General features: G+C 47.9%; 1 protein-coding gene across 3 annotated transcripts in view; it reads right to left on the bottom strand.

Annotated features, from left to right (window-relative positions):
- Positions 1-12,499, bottom strand: part of adgrb3 (adhesion G protein-coupled receptor B3) — a 1,304,794-nt gene that overhangs the window by 705,998 nt on the left and 586,297 nt on the right. For all 3 annotated transcript variants that reach the window (XM_085996562.1, XM_085996563.1, XM_085996564.1), the window contains 2 exons: positions 4,044-4,238; positions 1,626-1,694 (listed from right to left, as the gene is read on the bottom strand). In XM_085996562.1, the coding sequence (XP_085852688.1) occupies positions 1,626-1,694; positions 4,044-4,238 (264 nt within the window). The remainder of the gene's footprint in view (positions 1-1,625; positions 1,695-4,043; positions 4,239-12,499) is intronic.

Genomic DNA, 12,499 nt, shown 5'->3' with positions numbered 1-12,499 from the left:
GCTCCGAAGATTAATTTCTTTGATTAAAGAATCCCTGGGTGATACACCTTTAAAAGTTTCAGGGATCAAAAATGGCCGTTAGACCGCATGGCCGAAGACAAAGGACTTGGAAAACAGCTGTCTGTGTCTGTGAAGAAAGGTTCAATGGCAGTCAAATCTGTCAATCAAAGGGGAGTTTCCCCCCACCCTGCAGCAGGACAATCGATGCCTGTTTACAGAACGTTATACAATGTTGACTCTAAGATCAAGTGCTTGAAACTGCCAGCATGAACAAAGGAACTTTGTTTGCTAAGCACTCAAGACTGTCAATCAATTGCGGTTCCAGATGACCACAGGACAATGCTTTGTTTACAAAGAAATTGAATGCTATTAGCATTTGTTTGTATATCAAGTGGACACATCCAAACTGAGGAGAAACCGTTTAAATGAATGGGAGAACACATTCAAACCCATTACTGGACAATGGGGCAGTTGGATCCCTTCTGTTTTAACCCAGAAACATCCGGATCTGGGCGGGCCCCAAATGGGGGTATAAAAGATAGCTTCCCAGAAGCATCTCTCTCTCTCTGGCCTCACCTCCGTGTTCCTCTACAGCGTGGGAGTCTGCCTGTAGAAGCGAAACACCAGCAGTTTACTTTTAAAACACTGGGGTGTTTTTCACTTCGGGGCAGTGAAGATCTAAGTTCGCAGGACACGGAGCAGGCATTTCCAGTGGTGAGCATATATTTTTCTGGCCTTCCACAAGGCAACTTAGGATAGGTATAGGGGTGGGAGTAAAGTGGGAATTTCATTAGAATTGTGATTTTAGTCGATTTCCTTCGTTGTGTCCGTTTCTCCTCCCCTATTTAAGCAAGACAGTGTTGCACCTAGCAGAGAAGTGCTATAGTGAACATTGAATTCGGTATTTAAAACCGTATTAAAAAGGAGTAGCCGTTTTAAAGTACTGTATGTAAAACTGTATTAAAAGGGGTGTTGTATCAAGCTGTGGTGCTGTGGTGAACGCTGTGTAGCTATTTTTTAAAAGTCTATATTAATGTACTGTATTTAAAATAAGGTAGTGTTGCACTGGGCAGGGAGCCCTCTAGTGGACACTAAGTGTACTGCGTTTAAGCAAAAGTGTTGTACCAGGCATAAGAGCTATATTGATTTTCTAAGGTGTTTCTTTCTTTTGTTTTCAATAAATACTGGTCTGTTTTGCACCCAAACCACGAGTCACGTTGTTTTCTGTCTACATCGCTACCGAATAAGTCCAGCGGTCAGAACTCAGGAATAGGGGAGCGCTTCAAAACCGCAAGGGGGTCCCTGGAGCAGCTCAGAGGCTTCTGACTGGCCAGAGACAAATAACCCCAACCCCGCTAGCGTGTGGCTAATTCCTTACAGATAGTTAGCAGTTAAAATGCGCCCAGCAGGAAGTCAAACCTTTGCACAGATATTAGCGTGTATTCCCCCTGGCTCCACCCCACCTTCTCGTGACAGAGTTCGGCCTACACACTGGAGCTCCCTCCCTACCTCATCTTCAAAATCCTGCTCCATATATATCGTGTCCATTTTTAGCTCCTCTGTTAAGTGCTTGGGGATATTTTCAACATTAAAGGCGCTGTATCAATGCAAACTGTAAGTTATACCTGTTGTGCATCTTCCCATTTTTCCCGGTTTTCCTCTTCAAGAAGGTTACTGATGATTTGAAAGAAATTCTGTGGAGAAAGGGTAGGACTCATATAGTAACTGTCAAAATAAATTAGATCTTTGGAAAATTAACACACAAGTTCAAAGCCAAAAATTGTAGGTACTTCAGGTATTAATCTTGGTCTTTATCAAAAGCCAAATTGCAACTGAATAAATAGATCATAATTCTAACACTTCATCAGACCTGACTTCTTGTTTATAAATTATAAATTTCAGAGTCATGAGTTTAAAGGCAAATCACTCAGTAATTCCACAGTTACAAAGAGCATTGCACTTTTCTTTGTACTGCGGTGAGAGGTATTATTATTGGAGTGAGTACAAATACTTCATTTTCAGCTCTGACAAGTAATTAGCCAAGCGCACCAAAAATCCAAGGGCCTGAAAATTCAGTGGACCCTTGTAAGGGGATGGTAGTCCAGTGAGGTGGGCCACCACTTTGTGCAGCCGTTGACCCCTCACCCCATCCCAAATCATGGAAATGAGCTCATGTATATGCTAGGAGTAACGGCCCACATCTGTAGGGGCACAACAGAGGTGCTCGCCCCAATTAGGTGCTCACCCCAATTAGGTGCCCACCCCAATTAGGTGCTCACCCCAATTAGGTGCTCACCCCAATTAGGTGCCCACCCCAATTAGGTGCCTAAACATTACAGAGCTACCCTGCTGCCTTCAGAAGGCCCAAAATGGAACCCGTACCTGCTCTCAGCAGCCTAGAAGCTCCACCCCCCACCCCACAACATGCCTCCAACATTTATCAAGGACATAAGGGGAGTGGGCTTAAGAAATGCCTCCCTGCAGAATGCACATTATATGGGTGGAAACCTGGTGAATCCAGGATCTGCCCAAATTCCAGTTCCCTGTCCCCTGTAGGGATCGTCTTGCACTCCCCCCCCCCCTGCTGCCGCCCACTCCACTGTCCCTGGCCATTGGATGTTTGGACCCTAGGAATCTATGATTTCGGGTTACTCAAAGTAATTTGCTTTGTAAACTAACTATAGGACATGAACAGTGGGTCAATCAGCAGCTGAAACGATTAGCAAGGTTGTGATTCTGTGATGTTCCGGGAGACTTCACTGGTGTATTTTTATATGATCGTAGATATATGGGGTAAATGTTTCTAGATATAGCTAGAGTTAAGATGGAGGCTGTCTTCAAGATGAAGACAGGCTTGTTTATCAATAAGCCCTAGGAGAACGTTGCTGCGGCAACAGTGACAGGGGAGCAGTAGGTCATTTCCCACCGCTTTTGGGGAACTACCGCCCCATTACTGCCAGGTGAGGAGGCCTGAAAATCCACCCCACAGGCAGTATATGAAGGCAGGTTTTGGTTCATCAGAGACTTGGCTGGCTGATGTGAACTGCTTTTTTTTGGCACAAGCACATTAAAAGTGTTGGGAGAAAGGCCAGGCCATAAAGGTTTCAGTAGGAACACCTGGAATGTTAACCTTTCCCTTTCAGATGCTGATTGACCTGTCATAGTTCTTCATCTTCTCACCCCTTTTTCCAGTATTTGTGCATTCCTTTTTGCTCCATATCGTTTACATTGACTGAGAGTTTTACACATTATGGGGGTAATTCTCACCTTCACCACCTTCATCATTGGGATCGGTTCTACAATGGACGGGTAGGGTTACCAACTCTGGTTGGACGTATTCCTGGAGGTTTCATCACATGACCTTCGGCCTCCAACTGCCCCGCCCCCACTCTCCCGCCATTGGCCGCCTGGCACATAGGATTACATAGGATGTACGGCACAGAAACAGGCCATTCGGCCCAACCAGTCCATGCCAGCGTTTATGCTCCACTCGAGCCTCCTCCCGTCTTTCCTTATCTAACTCGATCAGCATAACCCTCTATTCCCTTCTCCCTCAAATGGTTATCTAACCTCCCCTTAAATGCATCTATACTATTCGCTTCAACCACTCCCTGTGATAGCGAGTTCCACATTCTCACCACTCTCTGGGTAAAGAGGTTCCTTCTGAATTCCCTATTTGTGATGCCCCGCCTTTTCCACATTAATTGTTACCCAGTTGAATGATTCTTGACTCTCAGTCAAACAGTTTTTTCCCCCTCTCCAATATTTTTATATCTAATAAACAAAAGTGTTCAAAGAAAATGAAAACATATATATATTTTTCTGCCCCTATGATTTTTCTCCCTGGTTGCTCACAGCAGTGTCCAGGAGATTATTTTTAATTCCTGGAGACTCCAGGCCAATCCTGGAGGGTTGTTAACCCTACTCTTTCTGATTCGTTCCATCAGATTACCTCCCGACCGCTGAAGACAAAAATCACTTCTTGTATTTGCAACAATAACATTTCCAAAAATCTTTCTATGTTAAGTGGACAGAGATGTTACCTGTACATCATCGGATGAAGGGATATAACTTGCTCTTTTAAAGGTATCAGTGACATTTCGAAGAATTTCAACACAGGTCAATAGATCCCCGCCATAGAAGTTCCTTCTCTGGGTTAAATCCAAGAGGGTTTTGGTGACTTGAGACATCCCTTCGCCTGCCAGTGTCCTTTGTCCCTTTGCAAGATGCTCCTTAACCTAAAGGAAACACACACATAAAATGCATTCGCAAAAATAATCCATGGCAATTCTTTCCCCTTCCCAGGGTGGTCTGCACAGAGTGGTCTTAAGCAGAATGCACCTAAACAGAGTGTAAAAGTTGGGAATTTGGAGAGAGTGGAAGTCTCTGGTAAGTACTGGGTGAGAACTAGGGGGGGGAAATTGGGTTGTGTCCCCTTTGGGGCGCTAACTTTGCTGGGGTGGTATTTTAGGCGCCCCCGAAAAAATTAGCGTCCCCGTGTCCGAAATTCAATGGTAGCGCCCCAAAAGGGAGGCGGGGCGCTACTGGAAGTGCCTCGCCTCGCTCTTGGGGTGCAGCGAGTGAATATCACGGTGCTATGTGCCACAGCGCCACGCTCTGCGGCACGTCGCGCCGCGGTACTGCAGGCCTTCCTCCCCTTATTAAAGGGGAAGGGCCTTGCGCAGCGCAACCCGGGGCCCAGCTGGGCCACCAGGGATCGGAGTGCCGGCAAAAGGCCCGGCACACAAGAGAAGTGCCGGGCTCATGGAGTACAGCCGGTACCCCGCGGAGGGGCTGCACAGAAGGCCGGGGACAGCAACGGGGGCTGGTGCTGGCAGGCGGCCAGCAACAAAAATGACCGCCCGGCACCTCCCCTTTAATATACACCGCCCCGCCGCAGGTAGGCCCCCCTGACCCTGTCGGACATAGTGTCCGGCGCTAAGCCAGGGGCGCTACCGAAGATCACAGCAGGGGCGCTGTGCATGGCGATGACATCATTGCTGGAGGAGCAGCGCTGTGGGGCACTAATGATTACCGCCGCCACTAACCTCCCGCTGAATTTCATGGGAGGCGTTGGCGGCACCGTTCCCAGGTGCTAGTCGCTTTGCACCCCATTAGCGCCCTCTTAGGGCGCTAATGGGAGGCGCAAATCAACCGAACTTTTCCCCCTAGTTGTCTTACTACAATTATATAGGGCCTTGGTGAGACCATACCTGGAGTACTGTGCACAGTTTGGTCTCCTTAACTAAGGAAGGATATAATTGCCATAGAGGGAGTGCAACGAAGGTTCACCAGACTTATTCCTAGGATGAGGGGATTGTCCTATGAGGAGAGATTGAGGCAACTAGGCTTAAAATTCCCTGGCATTTAAAAGAATGACAGGTCACCTTATTGAAACATATGGAGGCCTAAATTCGGTTGATTTGCGCCTCCCGTTAGCGCCCCTGACGGGGCACAAATCAACTAACGCCTGGGCGTGGCACCGCTAACGCCTCCCACAAAATTAAGTGCGAGGTTGGCTGCAGTGCTAATTGTTAGCGCCGCTGGCGATGACGTTATCGCCATGCGCAGCGCCCCACTCGCGCCCCGGCTGTAATATTGGGTGGCGCCCCCCGACGTACCGCCAGACGCTATATCCGCTGGGGTCAGGGGGACCTACCTGCGGCCAGGGCGGCATTAGTTAAAGGGGAGGTGGCGGGCGGCCATTTTTGTTGCGGCCGCCTGCTAGCACCTGCCCCCATTGCCGTCCCCAGCCCTCGTGAAGCTCCCCCGCGGGGTGCCAGCTGCTCACTGCGAGCCCGGTACTCGAGGAGTGCCGGGCTCCTTTGCCAGCACTCCCGATCCCTGGTGGCCCAGCTGGGCGCCGGGACGCGCTACGCAAGGCCTCTCCCATTTAATAAGGGGAGGAAGGCCTGCAGTACCGCGGCATGTAGCGTCGCGATATTGGCTCGCAGCGCCCCAAGAGGGACACGGGGCGCTTCCAGTTTCCCTGGTTTCTAAGCTGTTTCTCGTTTTAAACCTTTGAACATGATTGTAAGGATTCCATCCATATTTTACATGGGCAGAAGACTTCTCTTTGCCTGAAGCTTTGTTCAATATACAAGGCACAGATGAGATAGAAAGTGTCATTATTTTTTTACTGACTAATTTTCTGTGCTGAGTATTAAACCTTATTAAGCCTGGGAAAATCGGCCGCGGGGGCGCTAAATTTTTTGGGGCGCTAACCCCAAAGGGAACACTACCCAATTTTTACCCCATGAAATTCTTACAGGGCTTGACAGGGTAGATGCTAGGAAGATAGCTTGGGAGTCTAAAACTAGGGGTCACAGTCTCAGAATAAGGGGTCAGCCATTTAGGACTGAGATGAGAAATGTCTTCACTCAGAGGGTAGTGAATCTTTGGAATTCTCTATCCCAGAGGGCTGTGGCTGCTCAGTCATTGAGTATATTCAAGACAGAAATCAATAGATTTTTGGATATTAAGGGTATCAAGGGATTTGGGGATGTGTGGGAAGGTGGAGTTGAGGTCGAAGATCAGCCATGATCTTATTAAATGGCGGAGCAGGCTCAAAGGGTAAAATGGCCTACTCCAGCTCCTATTTCTTATGTTCTTATGTTCCCTCCTTTCCTGAAGTTACTAACTCCTGGCTGGGGTACAGTTCCCGAAGCACTGGTCATTCTCCTGCACTTTTTCCTAGTGACCATTATTCATCTCTGATCCATGCAGCTACTTAACTATGGTAAACATCACTGCTGAACTCAATCCCACCCTCACCTGATGCCCATACACATGAACGTATCCAGCATTGTGTGGCCAGATAATAACAGGAGCAGGAACCCTGGCCAATTGTGTCCTCTCCAACTCAAGGGCACCGAGGCCAATTGTAGAATCCCTGCTGCCACCTTGGTACATAGGAACAGAAGTAGGCCATTCAGCCCCTCAAGCCTTCCCTGCCCTTCAATTAGATCATGACTGATCTGTACCTTAACTCCATTTATCCGCCTTTGCTCCATATTCCTTGATACCTTTACCCAACAAAGCTCTATTTGCTTCAGTCTTGAAAGATCCAATTATTCCAGAATCCACAGCCCTTTGGGAGGCGGGGGGGGGGGGATTCAAAATTCTATTACACTTTGTGTCAAGAAGTGCTTCCTGATTTCGTTCCTGAATGGTCCAGCTCTAACTTTAAGATTGTGCCCTCTTGCTCTTGATTCCCCAACCATCTACAAATGCACTGCAGCAACAGGCGCATGGCAACACCACCACCTCCAAGTTCCCCTCCAAGTCACACACCATCCTGACTTGGAAATATATTGCCGATCCTTCATCGTCGCTGGGTCAAAATCCTGGAACTGCCTACCTAACTGTGGGAGTACCTTCACCACTCGGACTGCAGCGGTTCAAGAAGGCAGCTCACCACCACCTTCTCAAGGGTAACTAGGGATGGGCAACAAATGCCGGCCTTGCCCGTGACACCCAGATCCCATAAGCAAATTAAAAAAAACCCAGAGGAAATAGTTTCTCCATATCGACCCTATCGAATCCTTTTAACATTTTAAACGATTTGATCGGATCACCCCTCAATCTCCAAAACTCAAGGGAACACTAGCCAAGGCATATGCAACCTGTCCTCACAATATAGCCCTCGAAGCCCCGGTATCACTCTGGCTGGCATTGGCTACCTCAGAGATCGAACCTGGGGCCTATATGGCTGAGCCAGTCACTGAAAAAGCTCACTCGACCCTCAAGAGAGCTACATAAAACATAGCTTTCAATGGTTCAGAAATTTCTTCACATACCAGGTAAAATGAATGTGAATATATCAAAGGAATTTTTCGTGCAGTGACTGCATTTAAGTGCATCTGAAATCCTCAGTCTGTGATCATACTACAGCTCAGAGCGGTAGTTCTCAGTTTAAACAAAGCATTATACCTAGTCAGCTGGAAATTTACAATACAGCAATCAGGGCCTCAAGCAATCATACTTAAAATGGAGTTAAGATTGTAGTAACCTGGGAGGTTATGAGTAACCTGATCCACCAGGTGGTGCTGTGGCAATTGGTCTCCTGAGTTAAGTCTGGTCTGTACTGGTTGTACTCTTTATTTTTGCTGCCTCATGGCAGAAGCTTTAATGTGCAAGTGTTGATTAAACCATGTTACGGAGTTAACCTGTGTCCGTCTCCATCTATGGCCACCTCAAGATACCACATATGGCAACGAGAATAAAGGATGGAAAAGTTTTGGTGGATCAGTCATAGTTATGGAGTATTCGGAAGAGGTGCTTGGGTTGGTTAGCAAACTAGTCGGAAAATCACGAGGCTAGGCCGTGGGAGTCGAAACGGAGTCTGATTTTTTGGCTGAAGTGACCTGACTCCAAGGATGGCAGGAACGGTAGGCTCCGTGGCACCTTTTGACAGCAAGTCGCAGTCTTGGGAGGAGTATTGTGAAATACTGAGCCATTTCTTTATGGCAAATGAAGTGGACAGTGCTGAAAAGAAAAGGGCCATTTTACTGAGTTGTGTGGGAGCGCAAACCTATACACAGATGAGGAATCTGCTGAGCCCGGAGTGGCCAGGAGAAAAATCTTTTGACGAGTTGGTGAGTCTACTAAAGAATCATTTCAATCCGAAACCTAGTGAAATAGTACAGAGATGGAAATTCAATTCGAGGATTAGGAGGCCGGAAGAAAGCGTTACTGAGTATGTGGAGGAGCTTCAGAAGCTCGCACAGGACTGTAATTTTGGAAATACGCTCACAGTCATGTTAAGGGACAGACTAGTATGCGGAGTTAATGACGACAGTATACAGCAAAGGTTGCTGTCAGAAGAAGGATTAACGTTTGAGATGGCACTTAAAAAAGCACAAGCCATGGAGACGGCTAACAAGGACATTAAGGACTTAAACAGTATGAGCAAGGAGAAATGCAGTAAACCAGTGGGAGGAGCTGTTTTCAAGATGGAAGCTGGCGCGAAAAGTCCACCAGTCAGGGTTGGGGATTGCTACCGATGTGGCGGGACGAGCCATTATGCAAAGGACTGCAGGTTTGCAAAGGCAAAGTGCCACAATTGTGGAAAAATAGGGCACTTAAAGAAAGTCTGTAAAAGGGAAGTGAGTGAGAGAAGCAGTGCTAAAGGGGCAAAGCATGCTAAAGGGGGGAGGGAGAAGTACACAAAGCGGGCAAATTACATACAAGAGGAGGAAGAGTCTAGTGAGTCTAGTGAGGAGGTTTTCACTATATACAGTATAGACACTTCAGGGCCCAACGTACCCCCTCTCACTCAGTATTTGATAGTGAACGGAGGTCAAGTAAAGTTTGAGATTGACACCGGATGTAGTGTAACCATAATGTCGCAGACTGAGTACGCCAAGCTATGGGGGGAAGCAAAAGTACCAGAGCTAGGTACATGCCCCATTAGTCTCAAAACCTACACAGGACAGAAGGTGGACATTTTGGGGGCGGCCGAAGTACAAGTGGAACACAAAGGAGTCACCAAAGAGCTTATGGTGATAGTGGTAGCAGGGTCAGGGCCAAACCTGTTAGGGCGAGGGTGGATCAGTGAGTTGAGTGTGGACTGGCAGGCAATGAATAAAATGGAGGACAGTACAGAGGCACTGCAAGAAGTGCTGATGAAGCATGAGTTAGTGTTCAAGGACGAACTGGGCACCTTAAGGGGAGCCACAGCCAAGATTCATGTAGCCAGTGATGCCACGCCTCGTTTCTTTAAACCAAGGTCGGTACCTTTTGCAATGAAAACCAAGGTTGAGGCGGAACTAAATCACCTGCTAAAGGACAAAGTAAAAGAACCAGAGAAATTTTCAGACTGGGCGGCACCAATAGTCCCGGTATTGAAGCCCGACGGTAACGTAAGGGTGTGTGGTGACTATAAGTTAACAGTGAACAGAGTATCATCACTGGAACAGTGTCCCATTCCGAGAATGGAGGACATGTTAACATCGCTCGCTGGGGGAGAAAGATTCAGCAAACTGGACATGAGTCATGCGTATCAGCAGATATTGCTAGATGAAGAATCAAAAAAGTTTGTCACGGTGAACACGCACAAGGGGCTGTTCACGCATGCCAGGTTACCATTTGGTGTCAGTTCTAGCCCAGCAATATTCCAATGGACTATGGAGGGCATTCTGCAGGGCATTCCAAAGGTGGCCGTGTACTTAGATGATATTCTGCTAACAGGAAGTGATGATCAGGATCACGTAAAAACACTGGACAAAGTGCTACAGCGGCTGGAAGAGGTGGGGCTACGCCTGAAATGGAGTAAGTGTAGTTTCATGGAGAAGGAAGTTACATTCCTGGGACATCGGGTGGATGCCACAGGCCTCTATCCATTACCAGGGAAAGTGCGGGCAGTGCAGGATGCACCTGCACCCACCTCAGTGACTGAACTGAAAGCCTATCTAGGGCTCCTGAATTATTATAACCGGTTTCTTCCAAACTTATCGATGCTGCTGGCACCCCTGCACAAACTGCTGAGAAAGGAGGAGCCATGGCGTTGGGGGCCAGAGCAAGCGAAAGCGTTTCAGCAGTCAAAGGAGCTACTTCAGTCCAGCAGGGTGTTAGTGCATTACGACGAGAAGAAGGAGCTGATAATGTCCTGCGACGCATCACCCTATGGAGTGGGGGCAGTGTTGGCCCACCGCATGCCAGATGGAGCGGAAAGGCCCATCGGGTTTGTTTCACGCACGCTCACAGCTGCGGAAAAGAACTATTCACAGCTTGATAAAGAGGGGTTAGCCATTATATTTGGTGTAAAGAAATTCCATAAGTACATATATGGGAGGAAGTTTGTAATCAATACTGACCACAAGCCTCTTATTAGCTTACTGAATGAGATGAAAGCGGTGCCTCAAATGGCATCACAGAGAATAATGAGATGGGCAGTAATACTAAGAGCCTATGAATATGTGATCACATACAGAGCCGGCAAGGAAAACGGGAATGCTGATGCTCTCAGCCGCCTGCCCCTCTCAAAATCTCCTCACAGTACTTCCCCTGAGGAGCACGTCCTGATGCTGGATCAGGAGATCAGTCCCCTGATTACTTCAGTGCAAATCCAGGGCTGGACAGCCAAGGACCCCGTCTGTCAAGGGTCCGTGAGTATGTGTTGAAAGGCTGGCCAGATCACCGTGAGGGACCGGAGTTCGTGCCGTACAGACAGAGACAGCACGAGCTCAGTGTCCAAGATGGATGTGTGCTATGCGGAGCATGTATCATAGTCCCAGAGCGGGGACGCTCTACTTTGATGGAACAGTTGCATCAATCGCACCCAGGAATGACTAGGATGAAAGGACTGGCTAGGAGCTACCTGTGGTGGCCTAACTTGGATGCTGAAATTGAGTCAAAGGAAAACTATATATCAGGAACAGAGGAAAGCACCTGCCAGGGCACCACTCCATCCCTGGGAGTGGCCCAGCAAACCCTGGAGGAGAATTCACATAGACTATGCGGGACCTTTAATGGGCAAAATGTTTTTGGTGCTGGTAGACGCTCACTCAAAGTGGATCGACGTTTATCCAGTGAGCTCTGCAACGACTGATGCCACACTGGATTGTCTCAGGAACAGCTTCAGCACGCATGGTATTCCAGAAATGATTGTATCCGACAATGCACAGTGTTTTGTTAGTGAAGGGAGCAAAGAATTCATGGTAAGGAATGGAATCACACATGTCACCTCGGCTCCATATCACCCAGCCTCAAATGGGTTAGCCGAGCGAGCCGTGCAGACTTTTAAGGTGCTCATGAGGAAGAGCTCAGGTGACACCCTGGAGACCAAGCTCTATAGAGCCTTACTTAGTTATCGTATAACACCCCAAGCTACCACGGGGCTTTCTCCGGCTGAGTTGATGATGGGGAGAAAGTTACGGTGCACGTTAGACCTGATACACCCAGATCTCAAAAGCAAGGTTGTGACAAAACAAACAAACCAAAAAGCGTACCATGACAAACATACTAAAGCTCGCCATTTTGCCATAGGGGACTCTGTGTACACCCGGAACTTCGGCTATGGACCTAAATGGATACCAGGACTAATCCAGGACATTACAGGACCTGTGTCGTACTCCGTGTTACTAGGGGATGGTCGAGGGATTTGTCGGCATGTGGATCAGCTTTTCAGCCGGCAGCAGGGGGAACAGCCTCAGATGGAACAAAGGGCAGTAGAGGAGGCTGTTCCAGGACCCAGCACGGCTTATAAGGTGCCAGTGGACACTGGTACTGCCAGGCCACAGCGGGACAGAGTAAAACCAACATCAGAGACTACTCCAATCTCAAGTGCGAGTGAATCTGAGAATCCACCACAAGTGGAATTAAGACGTTCACAAAGGATTCGCAAGCAACCAGAAAGACTTATACAAACCTGTTAAATTAGTCAGGGGTTAACCATGGTTAGAGCATACTGGTTAATTAAAACGTAGTACCTAGTAAGGGTTATTGTTTAAGAATTGCATACAGCAATCTTAAGGGGGGAGGAGTGTAGTAACCTGGG

Source organism: Somniosus microcephalus, chromosome 9 (genome assembly GCF_052327205.1).
Source record: "Somniosus microcephalus isolate GS21.2 chromosome 9, FLI_Smic_1.0, whole genome shotgun sequence".
NCBI lineage: Eukaryota > Metazoa > Chordata > Chondrichthyes > Squaliformes > Somniosidae > Somniosus > Somniosus microcephalus.
Note: the sequence above shows the minus strand (reverse complement) of the source record. Positions and strands in the feature narration are given on the sequence as shown.